A 24,687-nucleotide genomic window follows, 5' to 3' on the forward strand; every position below is an offset into this window, starting at 1 on the left:
CAGAAAAGCTGATGTTGGTAGGAAGGATACAGATGGCACAGGCTGTGAAGCAGTCATTAAAATGGAGAACATAGTTTTGGGCAGTGTACTCAGCAACTGGATGGTCTAGCTGTGTCTTGGTCAGTTTGTTGGTGGCCATTCATGTCGACAGACAGCTTGTCGATTGTCATGCCCACGTAGAATGCTGTACCGTGCTTGAAGCTTAGCTTGTAGATCACAAGACTGGTTTCATTTGTAACCCAGCCTCTAATGGGATAGGCGATGCATATGACCAGACTGGATTGGATGGTGGTGAGAGGATGTTTGGGACAGGTCTTGCATCTAGGCCTGTTACAGGGATGTGAGCTATGAGCCAAGGGGTTGGGAGCAGGGGTTGTGAAGGGATGGACAAGGACATAATGTAGGTTTGGTGGATGGCAGAATAGCACTGTGGAAGGGAGGACATTCCCCATTTCATTGCACGGTGAGAGGTAGTCGAAACCCTGGCAGAGAATGTTATTCAGTTGCTTCAGTCCTGGGTGGTACTGAGTCAAAAGGGAAATGCTCCTCTGTGGCTGGACAGTGGGACTTTCGACTTTCGGGGGAGGGGGGGGGGGGGGGTTGACTGGAGATATAAGGCATGGGAGATCTGTTTCTGTACAAGGTTGAGAGGGTAATTACATTCTGTGAATGCTTCAGTGAGACCCTTGGTATATTTGAAGGGGGCTCTTTGCCGCTACAGTTGGGATGGCACAGGTGGCTAGGCTGTATGGAAGGGACTTCCTGGTCTGGAACAGGTGGCAGCCATCAAAGTGTAGGTATTGCTGATGGTTGGTAGGTCTGATGTGGACAGAGGTACTGATGTAGTCATCTTTGAGGTGGAGGTCAACACCAAAGAAGGTGGCTTGTTGGGTTGAGGAGGACCAGGTAAAGTGAATGAGAGAAAAGGGGTTGAGGTTCTGGAGGAATGTGAATAGGGTGCCCTTGCACTTGATCCAGATCACAAAGAGATCAGTGAATCTGAACCAGTTGAGCAGTTTAGGATTCTGGGCAATTAGAAAGGACTCCCTTGAATAAGTTTGCATAGGATGATGCCATGTGGGTGTCCATTGTCACACCCTGGATTTGTTCATTGCTTGGCTCATGGAATCCTCCAAAATGGCTTACCATCAAACTACATACCTCCGGCTGCAACTTTTCCTTCCACAATGACTTCCACCTGTTCAGATTGTGCCAGTCCTTAACCCTCACTGACATTGTCCTGTAAAACATTCAGTCAGGCTCAAACCTCCTTGCAGTACCTCCTCTCCACCTGTAAAATTCTCCTGCTTTGCAATCCCAAATTCCTGGATCCCGTATCACACATTGAAGCTCTTGCCCTACAGAAACTAGAGTAGCATGCGCAGTGCTACCTCAAGGTACTCTCCAACCTGATAACTTCCTTCTCCCGCCTTGGTATACACTATCACTACTTGTACAACAGCCCCCCCCATTCCCTCAAAGCTGGCAAACCCTGCCTCACAGACATACTACATTTACCCAACCCACAAACACTCCATACCACAAATAAACAGAATCTAGGTCTTCAATGTATCTGAAACACAGTCATGAACCTTTACTCAAAAGCCTTAGCCCGACATAATTAGCAGTCCCCTAAAAAGGCCTCACCTTTTGCCCCACTCCCAAATTCAGTCTTGCAGGACTTGTTAAGGACTTTGTCTCCTTCTCTGGTCTTTTTAAAGCAGAAACACTTCTTTTGCCACCAACTCTGCCAATCAGACTCAACCAAAGACCAGTGTTGAACCCTGCCTAACTGAGTTCACTCCTTTATCCAACTGTGATCCACCCTCACTGCCCCCAAATCACCACCTGCTAACTTTCCAGAATTTCTTAACCTCGAACCTTGCCTCACTTTTATTCCCCAGATCGCTCAACTTGCACGTTAACCATACATCTCCAGAAAGAACTGCAATCCACCAGCTAAAAATTGATCCTGACATTATAATCCTGCCTGTTGACAAAGGATCCACCACTGTTTTGAAGTGCAAAGAGTATCTGACGGAAGGGCTCCACCTCCTTTCTGGTTCATCCACCTACAAACCCTGCCACAATGACTGCATTCCAAAAATCCAGCAGGATCTGCAGTCTCTCCGTAAATCCGTGGGCCCACCGCAACGAGTCCATCTCTCTACTCACCTCTACCACCCTATCACCTCGACCTACCCTCATATATAAAAGATAACAACCATTTCCTCCACCTACTCTCAACAGTTCCTGCTCATTTATCCCATGGTGCCCTTTTCATCACTATTGATGTCACCTCCTTTTACACAACATCCCAAATGCCCATGACCTTCCTGCTATTGAACGCTACCTTTCTCAAAGCCTGACAGATTCCAAACCTACCCTTCCTTCCAAGTTGTCATGACCAACCGTATCCTCACCCACAATTACTTCTCCCGTGAAGGCATCACATACAAACAATTCTGAGGTAATGAGCAATCAGCACCCACATGGCATAACCCTTTGCCACTCCATTCATGAGCCATTTTGAGGAGTCCTTTCTAACCACCCCTAGAATCCTAACCACCTCACCTGATTCAGATTAATTGATGACATTTTTGCGATCTGGATTGAGGGTGAGGGCACCCTATCCAAATTTCTCCTGAACCGCAACACCGTCTCCCCCACTCGCTTCATCTGATCCTCCTCAACCCAAAAAGCCACCTTCCTCAATGTTGACCTCCACCTCAAAAAATGGACACATCAGTACCTCTGTCCGTATAACTCTTACTAACCACCAGCAATACCCCCACTTCGGCAGCTGCCACCCGTTCCATTCCAAGAAGAATCTTCCATTCGGCCTGCCCACCCGTGGCTGTCACAACTGTAGTGAAGAGCAGTCCCTCTCAAAATACACGAGGCGTTCATAGAATGTAATTACCCTCCCAACTTTGTACAGAAACAGATCTCTCCTGCCGTACCTCTCCAGTCAACCCCCACATCTTGAAGTCCCACCATCCAGCAACAGAGGAGCATTCCTCTCGTGGCTTAGTACCACCCAGGACTGGAGCAACTGAATCACAGTTTCCACCATGATTTTGGCTACCTGTCATCATGCCCTGACGTGAGGACTGTCCTACCCACTATTCTTCTCACCCCTCCCACAGTGGTATGCCACTGCCCACCAACCTACATTATTATATCCTCGTCCATCCCCACACAACCCCTGCTTGCAACCCCTTGTTCATGGCTCAAACCCTGTAATAGAGCTAGATGCAAAATCTGTGCCATACATCTTTCCACCATCACCTGCTTCAGTCTGGTCACAAGCATCACCTGTCCCACCAGAGGCATGGCTACCTGTGAAATCAGTCCTGTGATCTACAAGCTAAGCTGCAAGCACTGTGCTGTGTTCTACATGGGCATGACAATCAATGAGATGTCCGTCCACATGAATGTATACTTACAAACTGTGGCCAAGGAACAGCTGGACCATCCAGTTACTGAGCACACTGCCCAGCACAGTGTTTGCCATTTTAAGGAGTGCTTCACAGCCTGTGCCATCTGTATCCTTCCTACCAACACCAGCTTTTCTGAATTGTGCACATGGGAACTCTCCCTGCAATATATACTACATTCTCATAGCCCTCCTAGCCTCAATGTTCATTTATCATTGTTCTACACCCACCTATCCTCTTTCCTGTCACACTGCAGCATTACACAGCCTCTATTCCATCTTTGTGTCCACAGTGCTTTTACTTCTCTCCTTTTCCACTGGCCCCTATGTCCAACCTACTGACTGCACCAAGCTGCTCTACCATCTCTCCATGTTGTCTCTGTATTATCTCACAAGCAGCACTTTACCATCCCTAACCTCTACTATGCTATCCCTCCCCTCCCCTCCCCTCCCCTCCCTCTCCTTACCCTCACCATCCAGATTGCTTCTCTCAACATGCACCGCTGCTTAGTCTGGCGTCAGTAGTCAGAGACTGTGGTCGTGTGTGTGTGTGTGTGTGTGTGTGTGTGTGTGTAGTCTAATTTTGATGAAGGCCTTTTTGGCCAAAAGCTTACTTGTTTGACAATCATTTTGTTGTTCCTATCTGCGACTCAGCAGCTCTACTATATGTTGAGTAGTAATCTATCCATTTAGTAATTAATAGTTCCTCCAAGTTATACAACTTTCTTATTGTACCTGTACTGGTATTCAGAATACATCTTCAAAAATATGTTACTGAACCCTCGACAGTCAAAACCGATAAAATTGTGATATTCTAAAGTACGCAGAAAAGTCTCAGGGTTTATAGTCATAGATTTCTGTCTTGCAACCATAGAGAAGAGAAATAAATATGTGGCTATTGTTGCACTGTGAATTAGAACAAAATAGACGAAAAACAAATTGAATTTAAAAATGGGCAACAAAAGTATTCTACAGTTGTTGCAAATGTATTAATGAGCTTTTCATGTGACACCTGAATGTTACTTTTTCTTTATTATGTTGCTGTTTGTAAATATTGATCAAGTTTTGTCACATTCTTAGAAACATTGTTTCATTAGGTGAAAGGAAATGATTTTATATGAACTTTTGATTTATGAGGAACATAACATGGCTTTGCAACAAGCAGTTTATTGAAACTCTGCCTATATTTATGTGCAGTTGCATTTTGCAGAGGTTTCATCAGTCAAACTATGAATGTTCTTGAAAATAATTTAGGAGTAAAGGAGACCACTCACCAAATTGCAGAAGTGATGAGTTGTCGACAGGCACAAACAAATGAGAAATAAAACGTGCTAGCTTTGGAAAAATCCTTTCTCAAACTAGAGTACGGATCCACAGATGCACTCACATGCCAAGGCCATCTTACCCACGAGTCCAGATCATGAAGATTTATTGGAAGTGAACCAGAGAAGAGGTTTGGGGTTTTGAAAGGTTAGGAAGGCTTCCTTTCGTGAAAAGTATGAGTAAAACTCTTAGCCATTCCCTGTAGACTGTGGTCTTAGTATGTCGAATACTGCCAGCGTGTGGTGATAGAAAGAATGCCTATTATATGTCTGAAAAATTCTTATATCTTGTAAATACATTGTAACAAAAGCAGTTGATCCTGTTTATCTAGTTACTTGCTGAGATGAAGTGCTTCTTCCAAATTAGAGAAAAATTCCTTAACTTCTGAAGAACCTACTGAAGGCCCATCTCACATGACCATACCATAAAATCATATTCGCTTGTTTCACGCATTCGGGACATCATTAATGCAACAAGTGCACAGCAGACAGTTTCGTGCCACAAATCTGTCGTGAAAGAATTCATGGCTAGCTTACAAGTTAGTAAACTGATTTTTGGACATACAAAAATTTGTTTCCGTGGGTCCTGATTGAAAGCAATAAATTGTATTGGTGTGGACTTGAAATGGAAGAGTTACTTACAGAAATTATATTGTGGCATCATCCGACACGACATGTTAGAAACCATAAGTCTGTGAATCTGAAAGATCAAAGAGGTGATCTTTTGACAGCAGACAGTTAAGATCATGGAAGGTAAGAGAGCACCTGCAGTTATTACCTAACAATACAATTGATTGAATACTTTCATGCTAATGTGATGAAAACACTGTACGAACTTGGGCATAGAATTTATGAAAGTGTTGTACTGCCAAAGTATTTTAAGAGATAAGCAATCATACCTCAACTGAAAATGCCGTCAGCACAAAAATGTGAGCAGTACTGAGCACTTAGACTTGCCTAAAAAATCTTAATAAGAAGAATTTTAATAGTAAGAACTTAATTACAAGAATTTGAGGCAGTTGAAGGTATGCATACCAATGATAAGTGGCATCCTAAAAAGGATGCTCTCACATCAAACACAGAAAAATGGTTCTATACGTTCAGAAAGCAATTGCCAGAATGAATTGAGAGAAGCTTCAGGTATTGAAAGATACTGATGTGTTGTATAAAGACTAAAAGTTAATATGGGATCTGCACAAAGATGAGATAGCAGTTGTGAAATTTGGCAAATGCTGGCAAGATACACTGGTAAGAGGAGGACTCATCTGAGAGTTATTACTTCCACTCACATTGTTCAGGGTATGCAGTAAATAAAAAGAGTTAATACCTAGTAAGAAGAAAACCTGAGAGATGTAGGAAAGGTTACATATTTCAGGATTTGCTGAAAATAAGGGAGACCCACAGGAATCTTAAAGTTAATTGAGGTTATTCTTAGCCTTGAATATAGCCTGAAAATGAATAAGGAGAAACCAATGGCACTTCTTGTGAGGAAACACAATACAAGACAGATATAGTTCTAGGAGGACAGCAGCTGAAGAACATAGAGTTGTGTATCTCAGTAGTAAGCTGAGAGATGAATGCAGGTTGAAAGAATAATTTTATTGTGTTACAGTCTCAATCACAAAGAAGTGGCTCTGTCATTATGACTCCTGTAAAACAGCCTGGAAGATCTTACAAGCAGAATAAACCTGTGTGTGACAGAGACTGTAAAAAAACCATGGGTTTAAGGAAACAACTTAAGGCTTTTATTGGGAATTTTTTCGTGTTATTGTGTGAAAGATGGACAATTGGAGCAGAGGAGTGACAGGAGTTGATGATTTTGGGATGTGATATTGCTGCAGCTGGATGTTTACTTACAAAGTAGTTTACTGGTGAATGCAAGACCAACCATTGTAGAAGGTTCAGTAGGTGGAAAATTGCAAGAGGAATACTCATAATTATGTCTACTTAACAAATTAATAGTGGCATATGGTTTCAGTTCTACATAGAATTGAAAATGATGTTTCTCCTCCTCCTCCTCCTGCTCCTGCTGTTGCTTATTATTATTTTTATTATTTTGCCTTTCCTCATTCCTCTATGGGGTCAGCATTGTTATATGGGTTTTGCTGATGTAGTAGTTGGAGGCTGAATGCCTTTTGACGCCCCCTCCCCCCCCCCCCTCCCCCCCCTCCCCCCTCCCTTCAGAATGGAAATTGTGTATGCCATCTGTGTGTGTGTAGGGTAAATCTCTTACTCAAGTGTGAGAATGGTTTTAAAATGTTTGCATAGTGTGTATCTGAAGTGGGTTGTGGGTACCAGATTAATGTAGTTGGATGTGAGAAGCTCCCTAAAAACCACATCCAGGCTGACTGATTCACCAGCCCTCATCCTTAATCTGCAAGGCACATTCAGTCCAAGACAGGCTTGCCACTTCATATCCTGGAAGCAGTGCACTAGCATGCTCAGCCATCTGAGCAGGTCACAGAGCTGAAAAAACTGGAGGGGGGGGGGGGTGTAGGCAAAATAATGTGAACAGTGATAGTAATTGAATGGTTGTTTGATGGTCAACAACACAGGTAAGGCATGTGCCCTGCTGGACTGTGTGTGTTCAGTACAGACTAGGCATCAGTGTAGGTTGTTTATGAGTAGTCCACACTTTGCATTTGCATTCAGAGGCTGAGGCTGGTGTGCAATGAAAGACCTAACACAGTTTCAAAGAAGGCAGATTTTGTGGGCCCGATTAGCTGGAGCATCAGTAATCAAGACAGCCAACTTGTTGAATGTTCCAAGAGCAACTGTTTCAACAGTTGTGACAGCCTGCACAAATCATGGAAAGACATCATCGTGTAAATGTAATAGTCAGTGCAGATCAAAACTAAATAAAAGAGATCATCGTAGGCTAACACTAATTCTGTCAAAACAACACAAAACTATGGTGGCTGAAGTGACTGAAGAGCTCAGTAGTCATCTTAGAGGACCTCTCTCTATCAACAGTGTCCACTGAGAACTCCTTAAAGGGTCTATTCATGGACGAGCTGCTATACCGAAACCATTAGTGATGACAACCAATGCAAAAAAGTGTAAAATGTGGTGTCAGGAGCATAAATCCTGGATGGCTGATCAGTGGAAACACGTCACAAGGTCCAACGGGTCAACATTTTCGTTATTTCCAACATCGGCAGGGTTTTTGTACGAAGAACACCAAAAGAAGCCTACAATCCTGATTGCTTGATGCCAACGGTTAAGCGTGGAAATAGAAGTGTTGTGGTGTGGGCAGCCATATCATGGTATTCTGCTGGTCAGAGGCCTTCTTAAAGCCAACAATTATGCAAATGTTTTAGGTGATCAGGTGCACCCCATGATTCAAATGTTGTTCCCCACCAATTATGCCATACTTCAGGTCGATAATGCAACCATTCACACAGCCAGGACAGTACAATCCTAGTATGAGGAGCATGCAACTTAACTACGGCATCTTCCCTGGCCAGCACAGTTTGTGGATTTGAACATCGTCGAACCCTTGCGTGCGGTATTCAAGCGCAAACTATGGAGCAGATTTCCGCATCCCTCATCACTATAGGAGTTAGAAGAGGTTCTGATTGAAGAGTGGTATAACATTCTACTTCACGCCAGTATTTCTAGAAGAATCGCAGTTGTATTATGGGCAGATGGGGTTAATAAATCTTTCCCAAGTAAGTACAAGTGTTCACATTATTTTGCACATCCCCTGTATTGTGTAAGGTCAAAATCAGTGAAGTAGCTTGTTGGAGCTGAAATAATGAGAATATATCATTTTCTTTATTGAGGTTCAAAGTTAAGAAGTGGACACACATGATCTCTGTGCTCATTAGCCTATGATGAAGGTAATGGAAATGTGCTTAAACAAAACATTTAAAAAAAATCCATTAACCATGCTCAGTATATAAAACTTTGTATATTATCTATACTGCAGGAAACTTAAAGAATAAACACACATTTTTGCTGTGTAACCAACTACTAATTATTGTTGCTATTACTTGAATTTGTTTAAAGATTTTAATTAGTTATAAAATATGCTAATCTACTTTTTAAATTTTTTCCCCCAATAAAGCATTCCAGATGAGGTTCCCAGTGATGTAATTTGCCTAGTTTGTGTGGTGTTCTGCACATAACAGGCTTGTCATCTTGTTACATTGTTTCAGGTTGCTTATGTCAAGTGAAGAACTGCGCTTATTTGATCGTGTGAGAGTTTATCTTGATGAAGATTACTCATCTGCGGAACATTTCACAGTAAGCACATACCATGAACTTGTCACTGCTGTTAAATATATGTTTTTTGTTATTTATGAAGGTAATGAAAATGTGCTTAAACAAAACATTTAAAAATAAATCCGTTAACCATGCTCAGTATATAAAACTTGTTTTTCAGGCTCTGGGGAACTTTTACTTCGTACATGAATCATTATCTGATGTTCTGATGTGGGATTTTTCAGGTATGTCTTCAGTAGATTCATTATTTTCATGTCTTGTACCATAACTGAGCAATAAAGCTATAAATTGGTATAGCATGCTAATAGCACTGTATTGAATTTTTTGGATTTTTCCAGTTGAAAAAAATAAAATTAATCTATCCATATAACTGGTGGTGGAGTTCTATTGCTGTGAATTATATTACATCAACAAATACAGCAACCAGTTTTTTGCCGGTTGTTGCGTTTCTTAAACTAAAAAAATAAGTTTCTCTACTCTTACTCTATCAAAGTATTGTCACCTGAAGGTAAAATATTAGAAAATAAAAAATGCACAGATTCTGAAGAAAGGAAAAATTGCCACTAATTAGAGAGCATGTTTCGGGCATTGGTGTGAAGACTGCAGTAAATAACCTTTCATTTGACTTTAATGTTACAGTATTAAATTGTAAATTAGATTTTATCTGAAATCCTGAACATAATTTCAACACATTTCTGATTAGTACTTGTAAGTGTGAAATGTATGTATTAGATTGATATTGCTTAAATGAATAAATAAGTCAAATGAATAAGGTTATTTGGTTGCTGTTCTATTCGTACCATTGAATAAATGGTTGAAGAGTTCCTCCAGGACATATTTTATGTGGAATTGTTTTGCACAATGACAAACTTCATTTCCTTCATTTTGCAAACTAAATAATGTCAACATTTAAACAACTAGAGCAGTGTCATTGATATAAAAATGGTCTCTTTAAAATAATAAGGTAAATGTTTGATGCCATGCTTATCAAAATTAGTGTATTTATTCACCCAAAAGAAACTTCAGAGTTTTGTGCAGTTTATTGTAAGGGCTTTGCACTGTGCATTATGTTCTACTTTTATGAATTTGAAACTTGGAAAATGTTCAACCTTTCTTTCCCCTCTACAATCACTAGGATATTTCATAGTTCTGTTGCAAATAGAGCAGCATTGTGATACTAATGCAAAAAATATGTAATATTTTGATCTGTAACCAGTAACAAACTGTCACTGAGATTCTGTAAGTTAAGAATCCGGGAACTTGTGGTATGTTATCCACTATTTGAAATATAATATAAACAGATAAATAAAAAAAATCTGTTCACCAAGCAGCAGCAGCAGGGAAACACACACACACACACACACACACACACACACACACACACACACAACAGGATTTAAATATTTGCAAGCTTTTAAAAATCTGAGAGCTTAAAGGTGGAAGATAGGGTAATATGCAAAACAGAGATTACTACTTAAACATCGTGCAAAAGTTATTAAGAGAGTGAAAAGCTAAGTGCATTGTATGTAACAGAGGTGGCAGAGGGGCTGGTGAAAAATAGACAAGGCGGAAAATGAAAGATGTAGAAAACTAAAATGGAGTGAAGAAAGTAGTAGTTAATGTTAACAAATATTGAGATGGAAGGAAATAACGTAAATTAAGGCCAGGTGGGTGGCGAGAACCAAGGACTTGTTGTAGTGCTAATACCCACCTGCGGAGTTCTGAGAAACTGGTGTCTGGGGGAAGAATCCAGATGGTGCATGTGATGAAACAGGCACCAAGGTCACAACCATCATGTTGTACAGAATGCTGTGCAACAGGATATTGTGTGTTGCCTGTATACACCGTCTGCCTATGCCCATTCATCCTGACTGATAACTGGGTGGTAGTCACACCAATGTAAAAAGCCGAACGGTGTTTACATAACAGCTGGTATATGACACGTCGTTTCACAGCTGGCTCTCCCTTTGATAGTATATTTTTTGTCAGTTACAGGGCTGGAATAGATGGTGGTAGAGGGTGCATAGGGCAAGTCTTGCAACGGGGATGGTCACAGGGATAGGAGACATAGGGTAGGCAGGAGAGTCCAGAAGGAGCATAGGGTCTGACAAGGATGGTGCAGAGAATAGGAAGGCGACGAAAAGCTATTCTCGGTGTGGTGGGCAAAATCTCAGACACGATGGATCTCATTCTCTTCAAAAGCTACTTCATTCCTTGTGAATTTTGTTTTTCCTGTTTTTTTCTTTTTTCCCGTATCTGCAACATTTTTTGCTTTGGACTGAATAACTTTGTTAAATAATTGTGTCTGCTGTCTTTCAGGTTTAATTACCATTGTCAAAAAATATTAAACTTGTTGCTTATAATATGAATTAGGATTGATTTGATTTTAACAGGGAAGCTAAAACAGCTTAGGTCTAACCCACCACTGTCCACACCAAAACTAAGTTTATTGTGCGGTATCACTCCCTGTATATCTAGTGAAGCCAAACAATGCCCTTAAATAGTGCAAGGAGTCTGTCTACCAGTTTTTTGTTAGACAGAATTTCTTCAGGTCTAGTTGTCCCGAAGATTCTGTATTTTTTACTCTCCAGTGCCATGCATTCAAAGATTAGGTGTGATGCAGTTTCTTCACCCTCATCACAGATTCTGTTACACCCATTGTGTGTAGGTGTTTCTTGAAATTCCCATGGCCAGTCATTAGTCCAGTCATGAATTTGATCTCTTTCCTGTTCAATCCCAGGATTACAGAGCTTCTTGGGCATCATTACCTTACCACATTTTTGTTTATGGACCTTGGTCCCATATTCTACGTGCTGTTTCCTAAGCCAGTTCTGTAGTTCTAATTTGATCATAGCCTTGGTGATTGTCAGGACAGGTTCCGGTCCAATAAATGGAGTTGTTGTCCCCATCCTAGCCAATCTGTCGGTTTGTTCATTGCCGCAGATTCCTGAGTGGCCAGGGACCCACACTAGGTGTACCCTATTCCTTCCCCCTAGCTCCACCAGAGCCCTGTGGCATTCTGCAACAATCTTAGATCTTGTTGCAGGAGCTGCCAATGATTTCAGAGCTGCCTGGCTGTCTGCATAGATGTAGATGATATGATCTTTGTAGCACCTACGCTTATTCTCCTTGACACATGCCTTGATTGCAGTAATTTCAGCTTGGAATACTGAGGCCAGTTTTCCTAGGGAGATGATGTCCTCCAGTCTTGACTGAACCCCGTACACCCTTGCCCCAATGCCTTGGTCTATTTTTGACCCATCAGTGAACCAAACGATGTCCCATGTAAGGTATCAAACTGTTTTTTCCCACTGCTCCCTGCTTCCAGTTATTATATTGTAAGGCTTGTCGAAGCAGATTGGAGTTGTTATATAGTCAGCAGGCATTTCCCCAGCCATTCCTATATTTACCTCACTCACTATGTTAGTGTGTGATTCTGGATATCTGAATGAGACCCAGTTTTTGCCAGTTTTAAGTATGTGTGCCCCAGCTGCTGCCTCCATCTTGACCCAAAGGTGTAGTGGAGGCATGTCCAGCATGGTTTCCATTCCAGCAGTTGATGTGCTGCTAATTCCAACTGCTGTGGCTAAGCAGGCCAATCTCTGCACCTTAGCAAGCTCCTTAGCTGCAACCCGCTGTTCTACCTTCTTCCACCACACAACGGCCCCGTAAGAAATCCTAGGTCTGACTACAGTGGTGTATATCCAATGCATACCCCTTGGGCTTAGGCCCCAGTTTTTGCCACAAGCCCTTCTGGTACTCACTAGAGTACTTTTTGCCTTGGAGCAGATACTCTTAATATGAGGAGTCCATGTTAGTTTCTCATCTAAGGTTACCCCCTAGAGATTTCACCATCTCCTTCACAGGTAGAGTTTCATGGAAGAGCTTTAGATTGCAACTTGAGTGTTGAATATCTCTCTTCATAAATGGCACCACAACAGTCTTATTAAGATTAACCCTCAGATCATGTTTAATGCACCAATTTTGCACAATGTCCAAACCTCTTTGTGCCATATTTCTAACTGTGTCAGTAAATTTGCCAAGTATTACTATGATAAGGTCACCTGCGTATCCTTGGCAGAAGCATTGTGTGGAATTTAATTCCTCAATGAGTCTGTTCACCACTAGATTTCACAATAGAGGGACAAAACTACTCCTTGTGGGCAGCCTCTAGTGGTGTTAATTGCCATCTTTTCATTCATCATGGTAACCTTTACCTTCCTTCCACTAAGCATGGCCCTGGTCCACCTGCATATAGTGGTCCCCAGGTCATGCACCTCTGTTGCCCTTACCATGGAATCGAAGGTCGTGTTACTGAAGGCCCCCTTGATATCCAGGAAGATGCAGAGGACTATTTCTTGTAAGCGAAGTACTTTCTCCACCTTCCCAATGAGTTGGAGAGCTGTCTCACGATTTACCTGGTTGATACGCGTGTTAGTTTGAATGTAGAGGGGCCCTACTTAGCCTCCTCTCCCCATCATGTACATTAACCCCATCATATAAATTAACCAGTTTTTCCAATGTTTTGAGAATGGAAGAGGACAGACTGATTGGTCTCATATCCTTAGCCTTGGTATGATCAGTTCTCCCTGGCTTTTGAATGAAGACAACCTTCACTGCCCTCCAAGCATTGGGAATGATTCCTACTCCTAGGCTAACCCTGAATAGCCAGCATAGAACTCTTATGAGCTTCTCTCCTGCATGTTGTAGGAGAAATGGAAAAATTCCATCTGAGCCAGGTGACTTGAATGGTTGGAATGTTCCCACCGCCTGTTGGATTTTATTAAAGTTCACACACTCCTTGGCCGATTCCCAGTCCTCTTAGAGTGCCTGAGAATCATTGTCTCTCTGGGATCACATTCTGGTCTGTGTTGTCTGGCAGAGCATATTGAGGAAAGGGAGTTTTGAGGAGCAGTTTCAGCATCTCATGTGCTGTCTATGTATATTCCCCATCCTCCTTCCTCAACATACCTCCTGGATTGGTTGGTACTCTAGTGAGAATCTTTCAAGTCTGGCTTGTGCAGCCGTGCTCTCTACTTCCTCAGAGAACGCCTTCCAGGCTGCCTTCTTTGCTTGTTTGATTGCAAGATTATAGTTGACAAGGACCTCACGATATTTAGTCCATTGTCCTTTACTAAACAGTCTTTGTACCTGTTTTCTTTGAGTTTCCAAGTTAATGTTCCACTAAGGTGCACTCCTATTTGTGCACTTCTTGGTGATTATGCAGTTGTCCTGATATGAGGCCACTTTGGCAGAGGTAATAGCCTCTGCTACTTCCTCAAATTCTTCTGGATTCCTTATCGAGGTTTTAATTTCCTATAAGCCTAAATCAAGGTCTCTCCTATTTGTCTCCCAGTCTGTTTTCTGGGATTCCTATAGGTTGTGGTCTGGTCTGATTCCCATTTCAACCTTGAATTTAATGTACATGTGGTCGGATGAGGATGGCTCCAACACCACATGCCATTGTTTGACATAGCTGCCCATCATCATGGAACCAAAGGTAATGTCAATTACTTCTTCCCTTCTGCTATTCCTGAATGTAGGTTCATTACCCCTATTCAGGCCCTCCAAGTTCTTAGACAAGAGAAATTCAAGAATGTACTCACCTCTACTGTTGGTGTCCTTGCTGCCCCACACTAGGTTGTGGGCATTAGCATCACATCCAACCATCAGTTGGTCTCCTTGCCAATGGCAAAGGGGGAGGAGAGCTGTCTTTGTAAGGAAGGTATGCTGAGGCCAAAACAATTTCCCTCGTGAAACCTTCCTCACATTGCTGCATTGTAATGGTCACTAAGTCCCTAGAGCAGAAATCCATCATTGGTGTGAAAGAAATTCCATTTCTTACATAGATGCATGTTCTGGAGTTTCTTAGGTTTCTAGCATAAATCAGTTTACCTCCAGTGCCACTGAGGCCTGATACACCCCCTTTATATAAATAGGGTTCTTGTATCGGGGCCACATCCACTTCCTACTTCGCCAGGCAGCGACTCAGGGCAGCAAAGGCCCCTTCACTGTGCTGCAGATTATTTTGCAGCACCTCCAGTCTGTCTTGCTGACATTTTTGAGGTCTTTGAGAACCCTGATGGTGAACTGCGAGAAACCTAAAAGCAATTTCAGGTCCTGCTCCCGCATCGCCTTCATGGACTTCTCTCTGACCTCCACTTCCAAGGTTCGTCCTTCTGTTGCAACCTTCTGGTTGATCACTCTCCAATCTTCTGTCGAGACTTTTGGGTTCTGGGCCTCTATTTTCCTGAACAGAGTCTTAGGAGAGACTTCCTTAAGGATCTTTGGTACCCATATTGATATCTTTGCAGTCTTAAGAAGCTCTGCTGCTGTGTTAACCAGCAGCTTCGCATCTTCCCATGGGGATATCATGGGCACCTTGTCCTTGAGTGATTCCACCGTGTGCACCCCCTCACAGACAAAAATGAGGGCACCTTGATATAGATAGACCCTCCTGAAGTTGGGTCCTGGGCCAGCGTCATCCCCAGTCTTTCCAAAGAGGGCCATCTGTACCAATTCCTCCTGCTGCGAGGTGATGGCCACCAGTGGATAGCCTCCCTGGATAACTGTCATCCTAAAAATCGAGACTGCAGTACTATAAGTCTGTTTCACTATTTCTTGCATCAGTTTTTTCTGGACTCGCTTATCCATGGAGGAGGGAGTCTTTGATTCCTCCCTTATCTGCTTGCTACCTATCTTTGACATAGTGGGGAGTTGTTTATCCCCTTCAACCTGAGACAGTTTCTTCCTGGGGGTCTTAGGTTCAAGTCCCTTCAATTCCCTCCACTTGTCTTTAGGAAGCCATTCTTTCCCTTCCTTTTTCCTCTGTTCCCTGAGTAATTTCCTCCTCTGGGCCCCAGACAAACCTTTGATCTTAAACTGGTCTAGCTTCTTGGTTACAGCTCCCACTTCTGGCTCAGGTCTAGACCCTGATTCAGTAGTTGGAATGCCTCCCATCGGTACTGACCCTGATGTTTTGATATCTGAGGTCTCAATTTGCCCCTCAGTTTTTTTCTTTGCTTTCTTTAGTTGTGTCCATATTGGTCCCACGAGATTTGGGGATGTACAAGGTCCACACCACAAATACCCCGTGCAGTGTAAGGCTACTTACTCAGGGAGGTTGCCCGGTATCTCTGAGGCTCCATTTACGACACATCTTCCCATGTGACACCCCTTGGCATGGATCGCATCACACCTTGGGTGTGATCAGGGAGTTAGGTAGGACTAGGAGTGGATAGGGACAATGGGACATTGTGCGACACTCTTAGTCTGATCCATCGTGAGAGGCCTTTTGGCAGTAGGTCCTCTACCTTCGGCATAGACCTCAGCTTGATGTGGATACGCAAACCTCTCCACCCGCACGGACAGTACTTTGTCAAGGTGGTGTCCTTCAGAGAGGACGAATTAGGATAGATTGCTACTCATCACAGAGATGGGCATTGAGGGGCAGACAGATGCCCAGAGACAACAGTGGCATCTCTCTCTCTCTCTCTCTCTCTCTCTCTCTCTCTCTCTCTCTCTCTCTTTGTGTGTGTGTGTGTGTGTGTGTGTGTGTGTGTGTGTGTGTGTGTGTTCTTTCAGTATCTGGAGCGGTCTGTAACTGATCGTGTAATCTGGCTTTAATTGTACTTTTAATTTTCCTGTCTGACTGTCAGTGCTTCATTTATGATGTGATGAGTAGCAATTGATACTAATTCATATTATTTTTAATCCATTCCAGATTTTCCATTGTTTGTCCTTGTTGCTTACCTGGAAAATGGTATACTTTTGTCTTTTTAAATAAATTCTCATAATCTACATTCATGATAAGTTTGTTTATTTCTAAATTTGTCTCTGTTTTCTCTGTTCGCTTGCCATTCAGAATTGGCTTAACACAGTTTCTTTGTCTGTTTCAATTTTAGTTGTATCTGGCACTTGTCAAGGGCATATTCTTCAGAAATCCTACTCTTTAGCCACTATTTTTTTTTTCTTCAAATTATTGAGTCTAAAGGAAGGTTTGTGAAATTGGAATAGTAGCGAAATAACATCAAATTGGATATAGTAGGGTAATCAGTGGTTCAGTAAAAAAATGGAGGCCAAGTAGAATGGAATGATCCAAGTAGAATTAAAAATCAGAATATATGTTTTAATACAAAGGAGCAAATCAGAGTGGAAATTTAGGTGTCAGCTGTATCATAAACAAGAAATTAAAGACAGTTCTCTAAATACTTATGAAACTTCTAGCATAATAGGAAGCCTTGTTTTAAAAATAAAGTTATTTCATGGAATTCATCAAAGTCTGTGCTCAAATGGGCTTGCATTCTCATGGGATGTACAAGTCATCTAAAGAGAGTTAAAGAAAGTGACAAGTGCCTGAAAATTCTGTAACAAGATGAAATGGTAGTAGTGTATCTTATTGACACTGTAAGGAGAAAGCTAGAGTTGGGTGTATTCCAGAAATGAAAAGTTAAAGATTAGTGGTGTTTGCCGAGAAGAAGAATAATAATTCCTTTTGTCTTGACATCTCCTTCCAGAAACATAAATAAATAAAATTGGTAGCTATATACTTCTCCTATAATTGATTGCCGTCATTGACCCCTTGTGTGTCGTGTGCTACAATAATGTTATTTATGCTGGTTTGTGGTAAGGACTGCTTCATTGCCACTTCTGATAAAGGCTGCTTTGGCACCAATAGTTGCTGTAGGGTGAACAGTTGTAAGAGATGACCATAGGTCAAGGAGGCCAAGCACATCCGTCTTGACATTTACCACGTCAAAGGGTTGATTAAATCCAGTAGTTACATTCCTGTGAGGCAGATCACTTAGAAACTCAACATCTCCATCATTAATGTAATGAGTATTGAGCACAGCACTTTACTCTGTTTAAAGATCACTGCATGTTACAAATCAGTTGAAGTTGAATACAGCGGATGTTGAATCACACAGATGGAGAAACGTGATTATAGTGCATCTCTCCCCCTCCCCCCCCCCCCCCCCCCCCAACCAAACGATGTTGATGAGAAAGTGCTTGCCACACGAAATGTAAGTAAAAACGAATATAGTCATGAAAACATTGCGACAAACTAAATTACATTCTAGAAGATAGGTTAACTCCCAGCAAAAAACTTTCTCATCAACATCGTTTGGTTGCAGATGACAAGCTACCTGTAGTAATTAACACACAAGTGATCTGGAAAATTCATGCTCACCAAATGTAAAGGTATTTACAAAAAGAAACGATCTATTGTTTGAACTAAACATCCACTTAATTTCATAATCATTTAGCAAAAATGTTCACATTACAGAATAAATAAAAACAAAAAATGTTTGGGTACTGAGAAAAAACGGTGTTTTGCATAACTGGCGGACGTCACATCCAACAGCGCAATTTAATGTGTTACATAGTTTGGGCCAAAGTAAAGAGGAAGGATTTCAGAATCACAGGGGTAGAGAAAGTATACTGCATACTGGCGTAGTTGAAGAAACACTTCATGAAATCTCATTATATAGATTTCCTAAATGGATACTGTGTGGGTCTACTGTTTTATTACTGGAGGTGCCCAGCAGATATTGTAATTGTGGCTGCATATGTGCATTACACATTTCTTTTGCTGTTAATGAAATAAGGTAACAGTTCTCTTGTCGATACTATTTATTCAACAGGCATAAAGAGTTGGCAGTGCAGTGTACTGTCAACAGCACTCGCTCTTTTCATTTATGTTGCAAATACTTTCAATATTGTTACATAGCCACTATACATTCTCTGCAGTATCAGTAGCTGTCTACCTTGTCACACAAATATCTTCCTGGTAGTGTCTTTCAGGAACATGCTTCAATCACTTTTCTCTGTTTTTTCATATTTCCTCAATATCAGACACCTATTGCTTTGCATAATTTCTACCAATTTGTCATTTACTCTTCCTCCTCCTCCTCCTTCTCCTTCTTTGTCTTCTTCTGTTTTGTCTTCTTCTAACCATATAGCACATGGGTGAATAATACATTGAAAGCTGTGCCACTGGAATTCTACAACAGTTCATCAAACAGAATATGACCATATTATAAATTAAAATCTAGCATACTTTGGCAATTTTGAGTTATTCTCTCTCATATTTTCTTGGTATGATTGATTATGTGCTCCCGGCATTCAGCTGAGCAGTTGTTTCCATTTTATACATACTATTTCAATAACCAGCTTAGCCTTCTTGTGGTGCTGTGAGTTACTGATGTGTGTACTCACTGCCTGGACTCCAGCCAGATTGAAATGAAATATGATAAGAGTAGTATTGTGGTATAAATACCAAGTTTCTGGGACTGCTTAGTTGAGCAGCCTATTGAAATACAGATATTGGAAAACCTGATAAACAGGGACTGAGGTTTCATTTTAAATAAGGCTTTGAGATATGGCACTAATTTTATTAGGATCTCACTGGCCATCACATCTGCCAGAACTGGAAATTGCTGGAGAAAATGTTCATTTCATAGAATGCGAGTATGGACTGTGAAAACCAAATGAGAATCAAAGGACATTTTGTCCCGCAAGAGTTGATCTTATGGTCATCTATAAACAGTGGCATGAGACTAACAGTATTTCAATTTGGTTGCAGTTCAGACAGTGAGTACACGTAATAGCATAACTCTCAGCAACTGAAGATGGTTATTGAGTTGGTCAATGAAATTTTGTGCAAAAAAAGAAAAAATGAAACAGTAACACTGACGTACACAGAGAAGTACTACATTAGTTTTAAGAACTGTGAAAAACTGAATGCAAGAAGTATTTTGAAGTGTCATACACTGATCAGCCAGAACATTATGATCACTAACCTGCTTCAAATATAAACTCGTCCTGGTGTTAGCAGTGACACTTGACTAGGAATGACTGCTAGTCATACATGCACAGTACATGTAGTATCAGTGAGCGTGCTGTCCGTGAATGGTGAATGTGTGCAATCTGAGTTTGACAGAGGGCAGATTGTGATGGTCCAGAGGCTTGGCATGAGCATTTCGGAAACTGCACGACTTGTCGAGTTTTCCAGGAGTGATGTGGTGAGTGCCTAAACACATGGCGAAACCAAGATGAAACCATGTTCAGATAGTGTGGGGTTGGGCTGCCACCCTTCATCACAAATATCTGACGTCGTAGGCTGGTCAGACTAGTGAAACAGGACATGTGGCGAACTAACATAAAAATGTAATGCTGGGCAGAGTACATGTGTGTCTGAGCACACAATGCACCTAACTCTCCTAATGATGAGCCTCTGCAGCTGATAACCCATGCATCTACAGATGTTAGCACCTCAACATCGGCAACTATGAATGAAATGGGTACATGACCATCAGCATTGGATGCTGGCACAGTGGCAGCACATTCCATAATCTGATGAATCCTGATACATTTTTCATCATGCTGATGGGTGTGTGTGAATCCATTGTCTTCCAGGGGAACAGCTCATTGACACCTGTGTTGTGCGATGGAGAACCATTAGCAGCAGCACCGTTGTGCTCTGGGAACCACATGGGCATCCATGGCTCCAGAGGAGCTCGTGCAAGGTACCATGATGGCCTAGGGGTATCGTACGCTGGTTGCAGATCCCATGCATACTTTCATGACGATCATGTTTCCCAATGGCAGTGGCATTTTTCAATGAGATAATGCACCATATCATGAGGCCAGGAGTGTAATGGACCAGTTCGAGGAACTCAGTGGTGGGTTCCAATTGCTGTGCTGGCCTTCCAACAAGCCAGATCTGAATCCAAACAAACACATCTAGAATGGGAATGAACACGGTGTCAGAAATCACCACCCCACCCACCCTCCCTCCCTGGAATTTACAGGAATCAGGTGGCTTGCATTTGCTGCTGTGGTGCTGGCCTCCTCCAGCAACCTACAAAGACCTCATTGCTTTCATGCCATGTTGCATCGCCAGATTTGGACATACCGACTATTAGGTACGTGGTCATAACGTTCTGGCTGATCAGTGTATGGTGGTTCTAGTGTATGCTAAGTTTGATGCTGCAAGACTCTGTTCTACATGGGTGACTTGATACGTAATGTAATGATGTCTCAAAGATACATAAATACTAATGAGCACCCTGTGTTGCCCATATATGTATTTATTCCAACCTTCTATAAGTCCATCTCCTCCCACCCCCTTCGCTCTCAATGTTATCACCTTTCGCCTATAGGAGGTTGGTGGTTCTTACCCCACAGTATTTCTTTCCAGAAAGTAAGTAGTATATGGACCAAGTTTGCTTGAGATCAGTTGAGGGGTATAGGTGGTGCTTTTTTACCCTTAACTTTGCCCATGCCCACACATCCCACATAATTTCGCATATATTTAACATATTTCACACACATTTGTATTCGTAGTTCACATGTATCTGTAGTGAATTATGCTATGCAGTTTCGTTTTCAAGCATCTCAATGTTCATGACATCATACCTCCTGAATTGTGTGTTGTACAATGATATAATTTTGTAGTTACGTTCAATGGCTTATTTGGATACTGACAGTGAAATGTTTTTTGAATAGACTTAGTAGTAAAGAAGTAATAAATTTAAATGTCGTGAATGATGCGACAGTTTCTCACGCATCTGTGTTTGGACTCTATCTCCAGACTAGTGTGCCATAAAATGATATAATTTTGTAGGTACATTTAGTGGCATACGTGGATACTGTCTGCAGAATGTGTTGTAAATGCAGTTAGCGGTAAAGGAATAATAAATTAAAACAACATTCTTGATACAGTAGTTTTACTGTGTGAACAGCAAATATGTAGTGAGTGATAAACTTTCTTCCTTTCATCATTATGTGGGGGCTGTCAGGGAGAAAAAGTTTCATAAAGGTTTGAAATTATGTGTAAAATTTGTTGCAAGTCATTAAGACCACTCATTCTCAACTACTGGACAAATGAAGCCTAAGTATCCATGCATTTTGGGCTCACTTCTTTTTCACACCCACCCCTTTCATAGGTAGGTAGTTCTTACCCTTACAGTGGCTCTTTCCATGCAGTAAGAGATACATGTACAAAGTTTGGTTGAATTCAGTCCACTGGTTTAGGAGGAGATGTGCAACACACATATATCCAATTTTATAATATGTGCGGATCCTATGGAAATCAACTTCAATATCTAGATAGAAGAAATGATCAAAGCTTTCAAATGCTGTCTGTAGATGGAGGAAACTGTACTATTGTTACTTGAAATAAAAGTTCATGATAGAGACATTGTCAGACACGTTGTGACAATTGAAGGGCAGGATGTAATGTAGTTTTTCTGTTGCTGCAGTTTGCAGTTCTTCACCAGCCAGTGGAAGTTTATGGAACGAGTGTAACGTGATGAAAACAGGTGCAATTTGATATAGCAAAAACAGAAGAGATAAGAGCTGTCAGGGTGGCCAGGCACGGCCACATCAGATGACAATGTTTGCCATGTCAGAGGGTTGATTCAAGATGATTGCCATGTCAATGTGAAGCAGACTGCACAGAAACATAACGTCTCCATTGATTGTGTGATGGATACCATGAATAACATATTGGCCTACTGGGAGAAGTGTTCTGTCTGAGTAATGTGGCAACCCTATGATGATAACAAGTGGGGTTCCCTCTCTTAATTTACTCCAGTATCAGGCACAGAGTTTTCCATTTCTGCTGTCTTATAGAAGACTTGTTACTTTACATTTTGAACTACCCTTGTAAGATGGCTGTAATAGAGTAGGACATAAAATGGCAAAACCTCTAAAATAATCAGTCAAAATGTAAGAAGGCATGCCCCCTTTCATTGGTTCTTGTACATTTTACATTCTGAAACTGATGTGGCCTTTGTAAGTGCTGTACTTTATCAATGCCAACAACACTGCCTCGAATAGAGTATTTAAAGTATATCCTCTTGACATAGAACATTTTGTACGTAGCAGAGAATACTTCGTCTGTGTTTGAGGGCCTACATGTAACATCCAAAAGCTTTGTATAAATATACAACATGAAATCACATCCAAATAAAACTGTTTGGAAAAAAGTTATAAAAGCAGTATTTCATGTTGGACTTTTGATTAATCATTAGGTTTTGAATCACTCCCAGAAATGTTTACAATTCCAACAGTCACATTTTAAAGCCATTACAAAGAGGATTATTTTGAAATGTTGTCTCGTATTTGTTTGTTTCATCTGCGAGGCTCTGTGGACTTAATTACTGAAAAGCAATTGGCAAAACTAGTGAAATTTCTGGTGATGGAGTGCTTGGCTATGAATACCAATTCTTTGAACTGTAAATATTTGGCCGTAACAATCTCACTGTGTTGTGCAACTTTCCCCAACTACGATAATCCTGTTGGTCATCACCACTTCGTCTTTCAATACTCAGGCTTCAATTTTCTAAAGAATTATTGTCAGTTGACACATTGTCGAATTCTTCTACTTTTAAATCACTTACTTCGCATTTTGACTCATCACGCACATTGAAAACTGCCCCAGTTTCATTACCATTAAGATGAATGCAGTTTGATGGAAATATTATAGATGGTGGTTTCCGTTCCAGTTACTGCAAGGTAGAAATAATGAGGTGTGAGATGCCATCAACACATTGAGGTACTCATGGTGCGCTACGTATATTTCAGAACTCACCTCTCATGATGTTTCCTTTCTCAGTTTGCTGTCAGTTATTAAACAAACTTTGTAAATGAATATTGAGTGGAGAGAGTAGACAATGAAATAGGATATATATTAGGAGACAAATTTGGCAGAGCGTTAAAAGACCTAAGTCAAAACAAGACCATGGGGTAGATGACAGTCCCTGAGAATTATTGAGATCCTTAAGAGAGCCAGCCATGACAAATCTGCTCCACCTGGCTTGCAAGATAAGAGTTGGCGAAGTACCAGCAGACTTAAAGAAGAATGTAATAATTTAAGTTCCAAAGAAGGCGGGTGCTGAATATCAGTTTAATACGTTCTGGTTGCAAAATACTGACACAGGTTATTTATAGAAGTGCAAAAACTGGCAGAAGCTGACCTCAGGGATGATCAATTTGGGTTCCAGAGGAATGAAGGAAAACATGAGGTAATACTGATCCTAAGGCGTGTATTAGAACATACATTGAAGAAACATGAACTTACATTTACAGCATTTGTAGATTCAGAGAAAGCTTTTGATTATGTCAAGCGGACCATATTCTTCATAACTATATTATGAAAAGGAAAGTTGCTGCTCACCATATAGCAGAGATGCTGAGTCTCAGATAGGCACAATGGAAATACTCACACAATTAAAGTTTTCGGCCATAAGGCCTTCATCAACAATGGACGTCAGATGCACACGCACCTGCAACTTGCACTGCCAGTGTGGTTTCAGTTGTCTGAGACTGCATGTGTGTGTGTGTGTGTGTGTGTGTGTTTTTGCCTGACGTCTATTGTTGACGAAGGCCTTATTGGCTGAAAGCTGTAATTGTGAGAGTCTTTTCATTGTGCATATCTACAACAAAGCACGTACTATATTCTTTGAAATTTGCCTGATGGTCAGAAGAAAGTGATTTTTTTCAATTATTTTGTGTTATATGTTTGATTAAATTCAAAAACAAGAACGTAAATACAATCAGACAAAACTTTTATACAGTAAGCTTTGATTCTTAGTGCTGGATATTGAACTATTTGTTAACACTGTCTGGAGCATTAAAAGAAAGGCACGAAAGAAAAAAAAAGAGAATGTTATCATACTAATTCTTACTACA

General features: G+C 41.2%; 1 protein-coding gene across 6 annotated transcripts in view; it reads left to right on the plus strand.

The window, feature by feature from the left end:
• The window catches only part of LOC124787685 (inositol polyphosphate-5-phosphatase A), a 330,769-nt gene that overhangs the window by 86,940 nt on the left and 219,142 nt on the right, over positions 1-24,687 (plus strand). For all 6 annotated transcript variants that reach the window (XM_047254512.1, XM_047254513.1, XM_047254509.1 and 3 more), the window contains 2 exons: positions 8,922-9,009; positions 9,149-9,212. In XM_047254512.1, the coding sequence (XP_047110468.1) occupies positions 8,922-9,009; positions 9,149-9,212 (152 nt within the window). The remainder of the gene's footprint in view (positions 1-8,921; positions 9,010-9,148; positions 9,213-24,687) is intronic.

Source organism: Schistocerca piceifrons, chromosome 3, assembly GCF_021461385.2.
Source record: "Schistocerca piceifrons isolate TAMUIC-IGC-003096 chromosome 3, iqSchPice1.1, whole genome shotgun sequence".
NCBI lineage: Eukaryota > Metazoa > Arthropoda > Insecta > Orthoptera > Acrididae > Schistocerca > Schistocerca piceifrons.